Here is a 17,978-nt window from a genome sequence, read left to right as displayed (position 1 = left end):
ATGTTTACAGCTGGCTGCATGCAGCAGTTATTCAAATAAGCAGACAGTATAAAGTTGGATGCTGCCTGCATTACACTGATCAGGCCCAGTTAATTGCACATTCTGATCCACTACCCATTTTTTTTGAGTATCTAATTTAATCTTGCCGTGTCAACATGAATTACTCAGCGTGGAACTAGTTGAAGGCAGTAAAGCAATTCACAATTTTTGTTCGTCGGAACATAGTAGCACAGGAACAGGAGTAGGCCATTCAGACCGTCGAGCCTGTTCTGCCATTCAGTGAGATAATGGCTGGTATGTGGCCCAACTCCATTTACCTGCCTTTGGTCCAAATCCCGTAATATCTTTGCTTATCAAAAATCTATCTATTGATTTAAAATTAATAACTGATCCTGCATCCACTGCATTTGTGGAAGAGAGCTCCAAATATCTATCATCATTTGTGTGTGGAAGTGCTTCCTAACATTGCTCCTGAATGGTCTGGCTCTAATTCTAAGACTATACTGCATAGTTCTAGAATCTTCAAACAGTGGAAATAGTTTATTTTTATCTACCCTGTTTTTTCCTGTTAAGAGCTTGAAGACTTCAATCAAAATGTTTAAAACACATATTTCACTGAATGTTGACTGGAACCACTCTAAAATTGATTCACTTAAAGTGGAGAACTGAATAGAAATTGAAATTGGCAATTTGTAGTAAATATCGCCTAATTTCTCTTTAAAGATTATGTATCAAGATTATGGTGGCTACATTCATATACCACTTTTATGCAGTGGATCCTTGACAGAGCCTGAGAATGGCTGCCTGGGCTCACTCATCTGCTCTTGCAACTTTCAACCAAGTACCATCAAGTAGAATGCTGCTCAAAAGTGACTGCTTTTGAACATGGACCTTTTCAAAATGAACACAGCAATCACAGTGTTGCCATTTGATGAAAACAAATGTAAGGAGAAATTAGTTTCTGCAGCATTATGTTGACACAGACTGCAAAGAATCCTCAAGCAGGTACTACACACTGCATAGGTAGTGACCACAATGACGCTTATCCCCAGGCAATGTATACAAGACTGCTTAAAGTGACATGCATTACAAATCTCTCCTTTATAGTGTCAAAATGGATCACACCAATATAGACAAATACTTGCACATACAAGAGGAAGTCTGGTCATAGTAAATCGTTACAATGCATAACATTATTTAGCTAAAGAAAAGTTTTAACATTCATTAAGTAATTTTGCCTTGAAGTTATCCCATGAGACACTAGCAGATCAAGATTTAAAACAGTTAATTGAAATTCCTATCTCTGTTTTACTGGAAGCATAATTTATTTAAAGAGATTCAGATCTTCATAAAAAAAATTTAAAAAAATTATTAAATCTGAATGGTGTCCTTAGACCATTTTATTGTGTTTTATTATCAGGTGTTTACCAGCATAATAACAAAGTTGCTGACTGTAAAGATTCTACATTTGGAGTTATAGATGATTAGATAACAAAGATTAGCTCTCACCAAACTATCATGCTTTTGATTCTCATACATGATATAAATGGACACTGGAATTTACTTTAAATCTGCAAATACTTTGATATACATAGGAGGATGGATATTTGGACATAACAAGTAAAATGCTTATGTTAATTTGATACATTAACCATTCTAAAAACTCTGCAATTAATTTCCAATTTGTGTATGCTAAAAGCATCCATGAGTCAGTTACAACAGCTAGCCATGCCATTATCGTACTGGTGTTCACTTACTCACAGTGGTTCATAAAAATGATACTGCATACTTTTCCATGCAATTGATGAACTGCTTTTTCTTTCCTCATGCATTTAACTTGCACTTCATTTTAGCCAGTCCAGATTATCTGAAGTCTCATTTATCACTGGATGTGGCAAACATCCTTTTATGAACTGGAAGCAAACATTTGACATTTTAAAAATAATGGATAATGCTGATTAATACACCAAAACACTCATCCATAAAACAGCATAAATTGAGATTGTTCTGTAACTCCTGCTTGACTGTATGACAACCACCATCCTGAATGAATGATTTATTGTCACAAATATCTAGGGTGATACAGTGAAAAGTATTTTGTTGCCACAATCAGGTGCCATTTTAAGTTACAGAAAGAATAAAAAGAAAGTACTTAAATAGAGTTCATCTTTACCAACCAGTGTCCCAAACACAGCTCCAGGACTTCTGCAATGTCCCTACAAGGTTGGCCTCAAGGAGGTTTCTGCTCCAGATACAGCAAAACCAGGTAACTTGCAGAAAATGTGCAGAGGAACATGCAGTTTCAGGAAAGTAATAAATCAGATAGCTATCCACGAAAACATTAATGTGCAAGAACAGTCTACAACAGGAGGAAAACCTAAAGTGTTCCTGGGGGGAATAGGTGATCCAGCCCTTATAAGCAATATGCAGAGAGAATATCTGCCATCTGATTGCAAGAGAAGAATGCCAACTTTGCCTGTAGCATAAATAATGAGCTGAGAAGTAGAAGATTGCATGAGAAATGTTACCGTGAGCCATGATGGGACGTCTCCTGAAACTGTTTGAAATTAAGCCATAACCGGAAAAAAACAGGAAAATCTGGTCCAGTGATTTAAAACAAGTGTCTTTACAGGGCATTTGAGTTCCCAAATTAATTCAGATTCATTCCTTATTCCATAGAACAGCAGGATGCTGATTGTTTTAGATGTACCTGCTACCAGTGCTAATTTTGTAATACGTGAAATACATAGTAATTAAATTACATTTTCCCTGCAAAAATAAAATCTTGGTATCTACCATACTAACATTTCTGAAAATGCCATCTCTACAATCAATGTGAATTTCTGTCTGTAGATGCAGACTGAACGCCTGCAATTTTTGCATCTTCCACATCATCATCCACTTTGTTGTTGTAACTATGATATAATTGTGTACTTGGAAATGTAGCTTGTTCTCAAATGTACTTCGTCACAAACTGTTTTTTCAAGAGTGCAGTTACATCATTTTAAGGCAGCCAATGTTCACTGATGTACTCAGCAAAGAGGGACCTGTACATACTATACAGGAAATGGATGACTTTCCACAGATTAGATAATCTGGGACAAGCTTTCTTAATAGTTTTCAGCTGTGGTATAGAAAGAAAGCCCTTCCCTAAGTAAAGATTGAAACACTTACCCCTCAGTGAGAGGGAGTTCCACACTCGAGAGCTACCCTAGCAGTCCCAGCAGTGCCCATGACTCCATTCTGATGCTGCTGGGACTGCTAGAGTAGCTCTCGAGTGTGGAACACCCTCTCACTGAGGGGTAAGTGTTTCAATCTCTACTTAGGGAAGGGCTTTCTTTAAGTTGGTTGATTGCAGCTCACCTTTTACAAGGTGAGCAATGCATGCTCCCTTGTGAAATTCAGCACATGGTTTCCTTTCCCAGGAGGGGGAGAAGTATATTGACTATACAGATCTTACAGATTGCACGTTCTATCAGAAGCTCTGGTATAAATTAAAATTTAATAGTAAGTTCAGAGGAAATCATAATAGAACAAAATATCCTTCTCATATGATGATGAAGTGGGATTATTGTCAGTTTATTACTCAGTAATTTAACTGCTAAGAATCATGAATCTTTTGGCAAATTTCATAGTTTGCAATCATACGTGTCTATAAATGCATGTTGTATTGTCCACCTGTCCATACTTCTGTGCTCTAATTGATTTTTTTTCCTTTATGTGCATTGGGTATATAACCTCAAAACGCTGCCAGAGACAAAGGAATAATACAACTTACTAATTTGAATCCTATAATGTTTGGAGTACAGAAATGCAGAAAATTGCACCTGGGTTAGGGATTTCACTCTGTCATGCTTAATACAATTTGATTCAGCACATGATGAATTTTTGAGAGAACAAATTTAAAGAGAAATTAAATCTTTCCAATTCACTGGAACACTGTAAGCTTTTACATATCATGTAGGTAGTGACATCATCTAGCTGTAATATTTCAACAGTTGACAGCAGCTTTGAAATGAAATATGCTGAGTTGCATTAAGTGATTTTGCATTAAGAAGAGATATATTGTGACCTCATTGGAATTGTCCAAAAAAGACTATAGTCCTAGTCAGTGTTTCAAAGAAATTACTTCATTGTGTCTGCAAGTGCCTTTTCCAACAGCAATGTAACAGGAAGATAATCCTGTTTTCTGGATGATTACTAGGAATCCCCTTTCTGATGAGTTATGCCTTGCATCAAACCTAACAGCAAAGTTTAACACATTGAACCAATTGGAAAATATTACTTATACTACAGAAGCATAAAAGCTGAGAACTCTCAGCAACTCCAACAGCATTTCTATGATGTAAAGAAACGTTTTGTTTCAGTTTTGACCCAAGACAGAAATTGTTGCCACCAATTCCTGTTATTGTTTAAAGCACTGAATTTTAGTCTCCCTATTTAAACCTATGCAATGAATTACTTAGACTTTTGAGGTGATGGACAATATTTTCTTATTAGAAAATATACAAACAAATGTAAAGGTTTAGAATAATGTTATGAGATTTGGTTCTCATAAACTCTGAAGTTTAGGTGAAATATTGTCATTAGAAATTAATAAGGAGGTTGTATGCAATCTAGTCATTCCTATTTCATTTTAGAGATTGCAATATTTAAAGCCATTTGATCCATTGCATGTTCAAGAATGGTGGGTAAAGTTTTCACATTGGGCATAAAGCTTTTCTATATTTCTCAAAACGTATTTGAATAAATATAACTGGATATTTAAAGAAAATCTTGTTTCTTCATCGGAAAAAGACTGCGCATTTTGAAAATGGAAAGTGTTGCATAACTGATAGTCATACTCATGGGATTTTTGAAGAAACTTGACTTCAATTTTCCTCTAATCTCTGTGTCTCTTATGAATAACTATGTAAATCTGAACTGAAATGGTATGGTTGAATGGAATATCACTTAGAGGAGCATGGTGCAATGAAAATCAGCAGTATGACCAATAAAAACATATCCTAAACCTTGTTTAAGGTCACACAAAACTATCAGTAAAGACAATATTGTGGTCTCTTGTCATGTCATAAGTCCAATAAATATTTTAAAATAATTCACTATGTAGGTTTCATGCAGCATTGTTGAAACTAATTGCAAATTGCAGGTAGTTAGTATGCCCTTATATGTAATAGTATTTTAGGATATCTGATACAATAGACATTAAATGATGGTGTCACAGAAGATAACTGATACAGTACTGCTCAGACTGGTAACTTATAGGTTTGTGATGGAAAGCTCAACATCTGCTAAAGAAGCAATTACACTTTTTGGGCATATGTAAATGTTTATTACAACATTACTGCCAACATACATGAAACATGAGACTTTTCATAATACAAAAACATTTCAGCCTATTAGATTTGTAAAAGTTAATGCTTGAGAAATTGATTATGTTCTGTCATGCACTTCAGTCGCAAATCAACGTGTAATAATTGAAACCTAATATGCAAGCATTAAAAAATGTAGGAAAGCGAATATATTGTTGGCAGGAGGTCTGCAGTATAATTTTTTTGGTAATTTTTTAAATGTAAGGCAAATAGCCTGTGCACTATTTATATTAGTCCCCTGTATGCAATTTATAGATCTGTATTGTTGAATATTGTAGAAGAATAATTGCACAAAAGAAACAAATTATAAGGAGACTTTAGTCATTAATCCAAATGATGTTCCTTTTTTTCTAACTTAAAGCTTACAAGAAAAATACTGCTAACTTTGTAGTTACTGTTTAGCCATGTTTTCTGCCACTGACAAGGACGAGCATTAAACCATGTGGTATAATATAAGTACTTGAGAGCTTCAATATCAACGTAAAGCAATAGTTAATTAAAAATATGTTAAAGAATTCAATGAATGGAAAAAATTACTGGCTGACTCGACTAACATTCTTTCAAAAATCCTAATATATGATCCACTATTGCACAAAGAATAAACAGATAAATTATGATACTATGCTTAAAATATGGACCACTTATTAAACCCCCAGGCGCTTTATTATAGTAGCTACCCCCCATTTTGTGTTGCAGCATAGACTGCAGTACAAGTGATTTGACACTCACAGACACTGCCTCAGCTTGGTGCAGGTTTCAGCTGTGACGACACAGCCTGCAAATCTGTTCAGATACTGCAGATACTGCAAACCTTCTTTGTCATTAATGTCAGCAAACTAACTGCTCCTTTGCAATAAATAGTCTTTGTATTTTAATTTATTCCTGATACTGTGCAAATGTATGCCATGTCAAACAGATCCATTAATTTCCATATCATTAATTCAAATCAAATAAATGTTCCACATAAATCCCTCTATTATTATTTACATGCATCTAAAATCTTAGAAGATAGATATAATTTGTCTAAAATTGATGAAATAATCAAAAATCACTTTCCATTCCCTTTATTAAATTAGCATAGAATTATAAAGATAAATATTTAATTTTAAACAATTTAACTATTTAGAATTTTTATTTGTTCATCAGCAATCTGATATCAGCACAGTAGGTTACATAAATATATTCTTTACCTCAACAATTTGCTTATATTTACCATATTTCTTTCCATTTCATGCACACAAAATTTAATTCAGCAAATAAATAAATGCAAATATTTTGTTAATAGTTTATTATTCTATGTTTAAAGTAGGAAACTTTTACAAACAAGTTTTGGCCTTCATTTTGGCTGCATATTTTGCAAAGCAAATTATCTCATTTTTAAAGACTTAACTAATAACTAAAATCACCGCCTGAATTTTACATCACCTGATGACTATTACTTGATTAATGCCAAATGTTTTGTAGTGTTGCAAAATATACACAGATTATACATCTGAGAACTTGCTTCGAGATTCTGTAGAGTCAGGTGCCAAGTTCTTTACGACTTCTAGTATACATAGTTTTCTTTATACATTACTAATCAATAATGCCACTGAGTAGCTAATCTGTTATAGATGTTGATTAAAGATGTTGATGGACTTGTTGCTACTTACCCAGAATGCTATTTTCTCACCATGTCATTTAATATTCTTTAGAATAATTTCTCTAAACATGGGTTTGTTTGGTAGTCCTGAAAACTTAAATCGATCTTTGTTGCAATAGATGCCTATTGCAACCATAAATAATTAAACTGTACACATTTATATTTCACTGGGGATAGTCTTCATGCTGGAACCATTAAGCCTTGCCCATCCCTTAGCTGCACTGCAAAAACACTATTGTTTAAGAATTGCTCAGCAGATAATCTGTTTTCCTCATAGCTGTTGTTTATTTATTGGATCAAGAAGTATTGGATTTAGAAGATCTGGCACTACAAATTATCTTTGTTGGGTAGTTTCCATTAACTATTAATTCCCTATTACTTAGATCAATAAAACAGGTTAGATGATTCGGGGAGCTAGCTGCAATCAGTAACTGGTTCTTAGTAAATCTTATAACACATAGTTCTTTATACAATAACTTCAAATGCAGAAAACCAATAAGAGTTGATGTGTTATTTTTTGATTCAGATGTTATTTCCTGATGAATACTGACTTGAAAATATTAAGGGTTACTAATTACGAGATTGTCTCATTTTAATATTTTAGTGACCTAGTTTCAGTGACATTCTATGGCCTATTTCCATTGCAAATTGCTAACGACGTACTTTTCTGTCTCCCACTGGGTTTGCTGTCAATGTTATTTCTGATCAATTTATTCAAAAGGCAATTTCTTCTGATGCACTACCTCAGGCAATTTATAATATACAGATATACAGTCCACCCAGGAAAGTAATATGGCTGCTGGGTGGAACCTTCTGCATTAAGTCATATTTTCCTCAGTCAGCTTTTAGAACACTGAAAGAAAATGCCTAGGATTTCCCTTTTGATTATTTTAAACAATACAGCCCAGGCTTATTAGCAATCACACATACTCTGCAATATATTTAAAACTACCACATCTACTTTCACTGAAAATGAAAATATCAGAATTTTAAGGAATCAGACAAAGCAATTAACAGAATTATAATTCACTATATGTATTTCACATTGCATTCAAATTTACCTCTGGCAAATGAGATGCAGGCAGATTTTGCAGCAACACTGCCTTCTGCTCTGCTCAGAAATAAATTAACACAATTTGTTGAAATAGCAAAATCCATATTTTAAAAAATATTTTTTACTTACCTGCTACAGTGCTGGACATGGTGGCGCAAGATGTAGAGGCTCAGACAGCAGGAATGAGATGGATCTGTGCTGCAGTGGTGTGGAGACAGATGTCTGAATAAGGCACTGACTCAGTGGTGTGTAAACTGCAGAAGGGAAAGAGGAGAGGTAACCTGTTAGAAACAGTAAATCTGAGTGGCTCTGATCATCTTTTGATGTCACTGCTGCACTGCCTCTTTCTCTGCACAATGAATATTAATTTGCTAAATAATCCAAAAACCCAAAACCTTAAAATGCATGTTTAAAATGTTTGAATTAGATAGTATATCTCAAAACTCCCCTATCAATTGTACATTCCAAGGAAAAGCTTTTTTAGCCTGTTTGATGTTAAAAATTATTTTAAGACATTGGATTCTCCATTTGAAATATTTTCAATTCACACAATATTTGCTTTGAGTGATCAAAATGAAAATAGTTGACTACTAAATTAAATCTTATGTTATGCATAAATACTCATAGTAAAATTACTCAAGTGCTATTTGCTAGCCCAGAATCATTGTTGTTAAAGTATTTATGATGGATAATATAATTCTTTAACCTTTGCAATACTGTACACTGCATAACATTTGTGGTATGCTAAACATACATAAATTATCTGCATATACATTTATACACTTTATCATCAAGCTGATTTTCTGTATTAAAGGATTTCCAAAAACATTTGACCTTGACATTGCACATTGCCATGTTTGTATGAAAATTGCCAACACTTTATAAAAAAAATCACTGCAGAAGGGCATTTTTCACATTTTCTTACAAGAATTCAATGCTTTCTAACAATGAGCTGAAGAAATATAATTAGTAATTCTTTATTCTCCTCTCAGATTCAAGGAGAAACAATGTCATGCTTAGTATAACTAAAGGCACAACAGATAAACAAACAAATGTCATGAGATCTGTCAGACTCAAATGATGTTCCCAAATGAAGAATAAAATCCACTTTCACATAACCTGTTATGCATAATTACTTTACTGAAATAAGTAACAGGCTCATAGTTATGAGTTGATAATAAAAGTTATTATACTGGAATATTCAATCTTCTCTAACATATCTTTTACCATGTTAAAGGCCTTTTGTATGAAAGGATTTTTTTCAAAGAATCATGCACTTTTTAAGTTGAAATTTATATTAGGTGGCTGGACATAGGACACCCCAATAATTATTCAATGAGGCCCAAATTATTTTTGTGGTTGAGCACTGATATAGGACTGTGACTACGATTAATTTAAGGCCCAAAGTTTTGTAATGGGCAGGCTGCTACTTGGGCTTATACCTAGTCCAGGGATGAGAAAGTAGCTCAGAATAATTTAGCACCAGATTCTATTCATTTTTGTGGTGTCACTGATTATTCTGCATGGGTTTGAGTGGACTATCCACAACCTTCCTTTTCTTGTCTAGAGACATAACAAGAGAGTACATGCATTGCCCAAACATATCTGACCTGAAAATGTCGCAGTGAAATTTACTCCAGCTAAAAGTTCTTCAGAGTCCTTCTTGAGGCAAGAATGCAATTGAGACTGGAATTCGTTTCTGTAGGAGCCCTTTTATTTAAGATTTCACTGCCTTGAATCTATCCATTGTTCCCATTTCCTTGGCTTCCCTTAACACTGTTCTCCAAACATGCTGACCCGGTCCTTTGATTGTCTTTATCTTTATTCCACCAATGGTTCATTCTCGAAACCCAAGGCAACACTGATAACTTTCTTCTCATGTCGAATACTAATTATTTGCACTCAATGATTGCTTCACTTGCATATATTGTGATAAATTCCTGTTCCTTCCTTTCAAAGTCCACACCTCTTTCTTTAATAAAAATGGAAACAACAAGTGTAAGTTTTGGAGAGAGAAGCAAAAGGTTATTATTATGGATCTATAACTTTTCATTGAAATGTGTTTTAATCAGCAGTATTTTAAGATTAGCATTATTGCAAAACATACAGCCACCTCTCTTCCAGGAAGATGTCCTGCACTAAACGGGATTTTCTTTCGTCCTGTCCTGTTGACTGAAAATGTGAATGTTTTATTTCCACAGATGGCTTCTGGCACGTCGAAGCAATCAAGTATTTTCTCTTTTGTTTCAGCTTTTTTGCAGCTACAGCATCCTACATTTTCTTTGTTAAAGTTTGGTAATTAATAGGTAGGCTCACATCATTTAGGTAATCTATTAAGGTTGATCTTTCCCTTTGTAAACCACCCATTTTAAGTATAACTCCACCTCCAATTTACATTTGCTTCTGTCAGCTTTCTCCATGCGTGACATTTGTCTTGTTACTTCCATGTCTCTGCTGTTTAGCTCTCCATTTATTGGCTACCTTTCAGTCATTTTTCTAAACTCACTTTTCATTTGCTGTATCTCTTTCTCATATTACTGCCTCTATTTTGTCAACCAAAATGGTAATTTTCCCAGAGCTAGATATTTTTTCTGGTACTTTGACTGTAATTTTGCTTCCACATTTTTCTCTGATAACACATCTGTGAAGGACATCGAGATATTTTTGAACATTAACAACACCATAAAAATGGAAGTTTTCTTTGTTTAATATCCTGAGAAGCTGTAGATATCCAAATAATTTACTCAACTCTGAATAACTTGATGCTGCTTCACTGACTTAGAACAATGGAGCTCTCCCAATAGTTCAAGCTTCCCTAATTTAGTTAAAGTTAAAAATCACACAACACCAGGTTATAGTCCAACAGGTTTATTTTGAAGCACCAGCTTTCAAGATGCTGCCCTTCATCAGGTGGGTGTAGAACATGACTATACGACACAGAATTTATAGCAAAAGGGTTACAGTGCCGTGGAGTTGTAATGATATATTAAACAACTTTGTTTAAAAATCACACAACTTCAGGTTATAGTGCTGCAACAAATTTAGATTAAGTCTTTCATCTTTCAGAATGGGATATGCTGGTTTCGGTTCTTTAATATGGAAATCTCAGAATTACATATCTACAGCTTCTCAGGATATTAAACAAAGAAAACTTCCATTTTTATGGTGTTGTTAATGGCATTAGCTTATTTAACAATAGGTGTCATCTCAGCTCAGACAATGCATTAAATGTGTGAAGGTAAAGCCTATACCAATGTTGAGTCAATTCTATGTCTAAAGTGGGGCCCATAGAACCTTACATGGATTTAAGCAGTTTTTAAGCAAAACAAAATGTAATTCTGCAAATACTAATTCACCCCATAAACTTATATGTGTGCGCATGCAGGAGAGACAGAGTGGGTGTGTGTGTGTGCTTGTTGGTGTGAGTGCATGTGAAAAAATGTATGGTATGTGTCTGTGTAAACTTGATCAATTATGTGTATGGGTGTGATGCGGTATAAGCCTAAGAGAGGGTACGTGCGTAGGAGAGAGTGCGGGGGGAGCATGTGTGTGCTTATGAGAGAGAGCTTGTGTATGAGAGAGGGTCTGCTTGGGTGTGTGAATATGTAGGTGTGTGTGTGTATATATGAGCGCACGCGAGTATTTAGTGCAGTGGGGTCACCTGTACTTGAACCCAGGGTCCCAATTGACGCCTTCCCCATGAGTATTCAACTTGGCGATTAGCCTCTGCTCGGCCATTTTGCGTTGCTGCTTATACCAAAATCCGCCTTGGAGGATGGTCACCCGGAGGTCCAAGGCCGAATGCTCCAAACTGCTAAAGTGTTCTCTGACTGGGGAGGGAACAGTCCTTACTGGTGATCATTGCGCAGTGTCCACTCATCCGTTGTTGTGGCATCTGTTCAGTCTTGCCAATGTACCAAGTCTCAGGACATCCCTGCCTGTAGTGTATGAGATAGATGACATTGGCCAAGTCAATGAGGATAAGCACCTTGCCAAGACCTTCCCTATGCCTCCACTTCTTGCCTTTAAACAACTGCCAAATCTTAAACAGACCATTGTTCGCAGCAAGCTGCCCAACCTTCAGGGCAACATCGAAAACTGACACCTTACAACCCTGTCACGGCAACCACTGCAAGAAATGTCAGAGTGTCGACATGGATACCACAATTACACGTGCGGACACCTTCCATTATATATGTGACAGATACTCATGAGACCCGGCCAACATTGTCTATCTCATAGGCTGCAGGCAGGAGTGCCCTGAGGCTTGGTACATCTGCGAGACTGAACAGATGCTATGCTGATGGATGAATGGACACTGCGCAACAAGCACCAGATAGGACTGCTCCCTCCCAGTTGGAGAATACTTCAGCAGTCTGGGACATTTGGCCTCGGGCCTCTGGGTGACCATCTTCCAAGGCTGATTTTGGGATAATCAGCAACACAAAGTGACAGAGGCTGATAGCCAAGTTGAATTCCCATGAGGAAGGCCTCAACCGGGACCTTGGGTTCTTTTCACACTACAGATGACCCCACTGCACTATACACACTCTCTCTCTCTCACATACACACACACACACACACACCCTCTCACAGGCTTATACCTCATCACACTCGTACACATAATTGATCAAGGCTACACACATACATACACATGCTCTTTTACATGCACTCATACTCACATCCGCGCACACGCACATATAAGTTTATGGAGTGAATTTGTATTTGCAGAATTACATTTTGTTTTGCTCAAAAACTGCATAAATCCATGTAAGATTCTGTGGGCCCCACTTTAGAAATAGATCTGTCTCAACATTGGTACAGACTTCCTTCATACAATTAATGTATTGTCTGAGCTGAGATGACACCTATTATTAGATAATCTGATGCCACTTTGAGATTGCAATTCTGAGATTTCCATATTAAAGAACCTAAACCAGCATATCCCATTCTGAAAGATGAAAGACTTAATCTAAATTTGTTTAAGCACTATTAGCTAAAGTTGCTTAATATATCATTACAACTCCATAACATTGTAACCCTTTTGCTATAAATTCTGTGTTGTATAGTCATGTTCCACAACCACCTGATGAAAGGCAGTGTCCTGAAAGCTAGTGCATCCAAATAAACCTGTTGGACCATAACCTGGTGTTGTGAGATTTCTAACTTTGTCCACCCCAGTCCAACACCGGCATCTCCAAATCATGACTAATTTCGTTTCAACTGGTGGAGTCTCTTCCCCACTGTGCTTAATATGTTGTTATTGTTCATTGTGTGCACTTAATCCACCCCAATGTTTATGGATTTTATTCAATTATGTGTTTTGACTGGAGGAAACTTAAATTGTTGCATTGGAATAATTTTTAGATTTTTTTTGGTTGTCACTTTCATTGAGTTTTTTCAAAGGGTTTTTTACCATGAAGCCTGGCGAGAACACTCACTGCATGTTACCAAAGTTGCCTCATTGATTACCTACCACATTCTGATGGCATCCCTCTCATCCAATTCTAGCCCTAAATTGGCGCATACCACTCCTGGAGCAACTCACCATGGCCAGGATACCCTGGAATTGATCAGCATCCCTGGCATTGGTGCCTATTTTACAAGGGTGTTGTGCGCCCTCTTGAGTCAGGAGCTGCCCTGTGTGATTCCTGAGATTTGCCTTTTGAACATGGCAGACAAGGGAAATTTAGCTTCCCACTTTGCAGGCAGGGACCTGCATATCCTGTTGGACAGGGTGTATTGACTAGGCAAGAGGCAAGATGTCCCTTCCCCCAGGACCAGCAGAGGAGTCCATGTCACAAGAGCATGCCAAACTGGTCCAAGGTTATCAACTGAGTCAGTGTAGCTTCAGCCATTTGGATGTAGGTAGAAATACAGGACCATCTCTAGTGACCATCTCCATTCCACCATCTTTTCTCTAATTCATCATGATTACTCTAGCTCTGTCACTGTGGTCACCTCACACCAAGGCTTATACTCTATTGATCTCACTATTGCCTGCAACATTTTCCCTCACTCACTCCCACCCACCTCAACCCCAACAAAGCTACCCTTTGTAGTGCCTTATCAATCACTCGCTCACTTCCTCGTCTGCAGGAGTCACAGCTATATCATTCATTTTCAACTACACTAATACTAGCCCTAGTCTCATTCCAGGAGGAAAGCAGCCCACAATTGAAAGAGATAACATGGGTGGCTGTCAGTTTCGGTATTAATTCAGAGGTGAGGTTGTCACTGGCTAGGCAAGCATTTGTTGTCCATCCCTAACTAGTCAAAGGGCATTTAAGAGTCAAGCACATTGTTATGATTTGGAATCACTGTAGGCCAGGCCTGGCCTACCTAAAGGACATGAGTGAATCAGATAGGTTTTTTCCCATCATTGCCATAGCAGGATTCAAAAGTAGGCTCCCAGAACATTACCTGAGCGTCTGGATTAACAGTCCAATGATAATACCACTAGGCCATTGCCTCCTCATTATTCTTCACTCCCCTGAAGTGGTGAGGGTCCTGACTCTGACTGCTCTAAGCAACAGACTGACCGTGTCCAAGATCCTGGATGGGTATCAGAAGCTGCCCTTGACTTACTGCATTGGTACCACTGACCAAAGGCACACTCCCTTGTTTTGACTGAGGACTACTGACAACAATAACAAGTTTCCTAACTTTGTATCTGTGCTAAATGACATGGCAGTACAGCAGTAGTGTGACCCTGGAATCCCTTGCTGAGAAGACAAAACACAAAAAAGCAATGTAAGGCAAGGCTGCACTGAGCCTCAGAATGGGTGCTATAATGGCAAGTAAACAGACTGGAGATTCAATCTATGATCCAAAGGCTGAATGTATCTTCCTGAGTGCACAGTGTCATCGCTGTGGCATTACAATAATAGTTTCTGATCCAGCTCAAGTTGCAGCATTAAAGTGCAGAAGGGATTGTAAGTGAAGGTGTCTTAAGGGTTTTTAGAGGTTGGTACTTGTAAGATTCCAGTGTCCATGGATATGGGGTGCATCTGATCAGAACTCATGCAGTGTGCTTAAGATGTTTGTGCCCAGTGTCCAACATAGAGATCTTTTGTAGCAAGCTCCTGCTCTGACTTCCATATCAAGGATTCTCAGCATTCTGTTTGTTTGGAGAGTTTGGTAAGAAAGGAAGCTGCACATTAATAAAGTCATTAATAAGATATATTATTTAATTGGCAATTTAGCATTACCCAGCAAGAAACTCACCTTGATGCTCGGCAGATGCATAAAAGAGGCAATGAGTTGCTCCAGTTTGGGATCCGCCTCCACAGACTTCTCAAGTAAGACTGCCACAAATTATGTCATAGCCCACGTTGTTCAGGCTGCTGTAAGAACCCCATTTTGGGGAGGTGGTGGTCCATTGGTATTAGTGCTGGACTGTTAATCCAGAGCCACAGCTAATGTCCTGGGTACCTGGGTTCAAATCTTACCGTGACAGATGTGGAATTTGATCTTTAAACATCTTGAATTAAGAGTCTAATGATGACCATGAATCCTTCGTCAATTGTCAGGAAAAAAAAATCTGGTTCATTAATGTCCTTTGCAGAAGGAAACTGCCATCCTTAACGGGTATAGCTAACATGTGACTCCCACACCCATAGCAATGTGGGTGATTCTTAACTGCCCTCTGGGTATGGGCAATAAATTCTGACTTAGCCAGAGACACCCTCAAGAATGAATTTAAAAAGAAGCTGTCCCTCATGAATTGCTGTTGTTGGTGCCTTTTCAGCGTTTCGTTACTTGCGTTTTTGGATTAGGTATTTGTTGTTTGTTTGCTTGACTTCTATTTTACTACTGGAGTTTATCATTCACTTTGCGTGACATGTTAGTATGCTTGACCCTGATTATTAGCAGTCCTCTGCTTCATCTTAGTGCAATAAAGCTTCCCGAATTTTAAGTGAACAACAGATTGTTCACATATCACACTATGACCCTGCAGCAACTTATTCCTATACAAGATGAGAGTCCTGCAAGGAGTGCATCAACCTATTATGATTGGATAGCAGAAAACCTAAGACAGCCCTGTCTGGGTGCCAGCAGCACAGAATACGCCTAACAAAATGCACCTTTGGCAGTTTTCTTCATTCTACTCTGGAAGCTTTTTGACTTCATGTAGAGATGCAGTTCCATGGATGCCAATTGTCCCTCAGTTTTTAACCTATGCAGCAAGTATAAATTTTTATAATAAATGCTTGCTAGCTATTCAGCTGTTGGGCTTTCTCAAGGAAAACAAATTGCTACCTGGAGGTGTGAAGTTCCTCCTTCTGGCCTTTATGGTTGTGTGATATTGCAACAACATCAATCTTGATATGGGTTAACAAAATTGTACAATCTTATGATGGTTACGAGGAGGTCATTTGGCATGTCATATCTGTGCTGCGTCTCATGTAACCCCACTCATACTCCTTTTCCACTTACTGTTACCATTCTTTCTCTTCAGATAATTATCCAATTATTTTGTGAAGGCCTCAATTGAATGCTGAGCTGATTTATTCAAAATCCAAAATACTCACTGCATGTAAAGATTTCTCCTTCTGTAATCATATAACTAAAGTTCCTCATTCTTGGAAAAGATTTGTGTGAATCGTTTCTTCACTGTCTCCAATTTGAGACAGAGATAGATAGGTTCTTGGTTAGGAAGGGGATCAAAAGTTAAGGGGATAAGGCTGCAGAATGGCTGGAGAAACACATCAGCCATGATTGAATGGTAGAACAGACTGAATGGGCCAAATGGGCTAATTCTGGTCGTGTGTCTTATGGTCTTCTTATGGTCAAATACCTTCACATCCTTCCTCAAGTATGGAGCAAGAATTTTGCCCCATAAGCCTCTCTAACTCAACCTTAAATATATTCAATATTGGAACAAGCAGAACCACCTGGGGCTGAGAATGTTAAGTGTTTGATACCACTGAATGAAGAATTTTTTCCTCATCTCTGTCCTAAATGATTACTTTCTTGTTCTAAATGCCCCAGCTGGGGGAACAGCATCTCAGTATCTAGCTGACCAAGCCCCTTCATAATCTTGAATATTTCAATGAGATCACCCATTGTTCCCAACACCAGATAAAATAGACCCAATTTACTTAGCTTCTCATCTTAGGACAACCCTCATATCACATGGACCAAAGCACTGTCGCTGGAAGCTTGATTACTTTGTATCCTGTGGGGATCAGTGTTCGGCTACACCCTGCTTACGGTATACAGAAATGACTTAGACTTAAACATAGGAGGGTTTGTCAGTAAGTTCATGGATAATACAAAAATGGGTGGATGGTAAATATTGAGGAATATAGTCTTAGATTACAGGAGGATAGACAGGCTATTTATCATTGGCAAATGGAATTCAATCCAGATAAGTCTGAGGTGCATTGCGCAAAATAAACAAGGCAAGGGAATACAATACTTGATGAATGGTAGGACCCTGGGAAGCATCGAGGATCACTCTTGGTGTGCTCATCCCATGGTCCATTAAGGACAGATGGATAAAGTGGCTAAGGAGGCATATGGGATACTTGCCTTTATTAGCCAAGGCACAGGGTTTAAGAACAGGAAGGTTATTGCTGAAATTGTATAAATTATTGGTCAGGCCACAGCTAGACTATTTGTGTGCAATTCTGGAATCCATATTGGCGGGAGGTTTGCTACAGCTCATCAGAAGGTTTAAACTGGATTGGCAGGGAGGTGTGAACCTGAGTTATGGATCAGATGATCGAGTAAGCGGTGAACAGAGAGTCTGCGAAGAGGGATAGGCACTTGATAGGGCAAAGGTGCCATCAGTATGATGTTTGTAGCCATTAATGAGACTTGGGTATTCCAGGGTTTAGATGCTTCAAAAAGAAGTGTGTGTGTGTGTAAAAGAGGTGGAGGAGTAGCATTGCTAATCAGGGAT

At 37.5% G+C, this 17,978-nt stretch overlaps 1 protein-coding gene across 1 annotated transcript in view; it reads right to left on the bottom strand.

The window, feature by feature from the left end:
* LOC122560098 (stathmin-3-like) overlaps window positions 1-8,352 on the bottom strand; it is a 53,090-nt gene extending 44,738 nt beyond the window's left edge. Inside the window, exon 1 of the mRNA XM_043710330.1 lies at window positions 8,198-8,352. Within this exon, the coding sequence (XP_043566265.1) occupies window positions 8,198-8,216 (19 nt within the window). The 5' untranslated portion in view covers window positions 8,217-8,352. The remainder of the gene's footprint in view (window positions 1-8,197) is intronic.
* Between the last annotated feature and the right edge of the window lie 9,626 nt (window positions 8,353-17,978).

This window comes from Chiloscyllium plagiosum, chromosome 20 (assembly GCF_004010195.1).
Source record: "Chiloscyllium plagiosum isolate BGI_BamShark_2017 chromosome 20, ASM401019v2, whole genome shotgun sequence".
NCBI lineage: Eukaryota > Metazoa > Chordata > Chondrichthyes > Orectolobiformes > Hemiscylliidae > Chiloscyllium > Chiloscyllium plagiosum.
The sequence above is the reverse complement of the archived record's forward strand: the minus strand, read 5'-3'. Positions and strand labels throughout refer to the sequence as shown.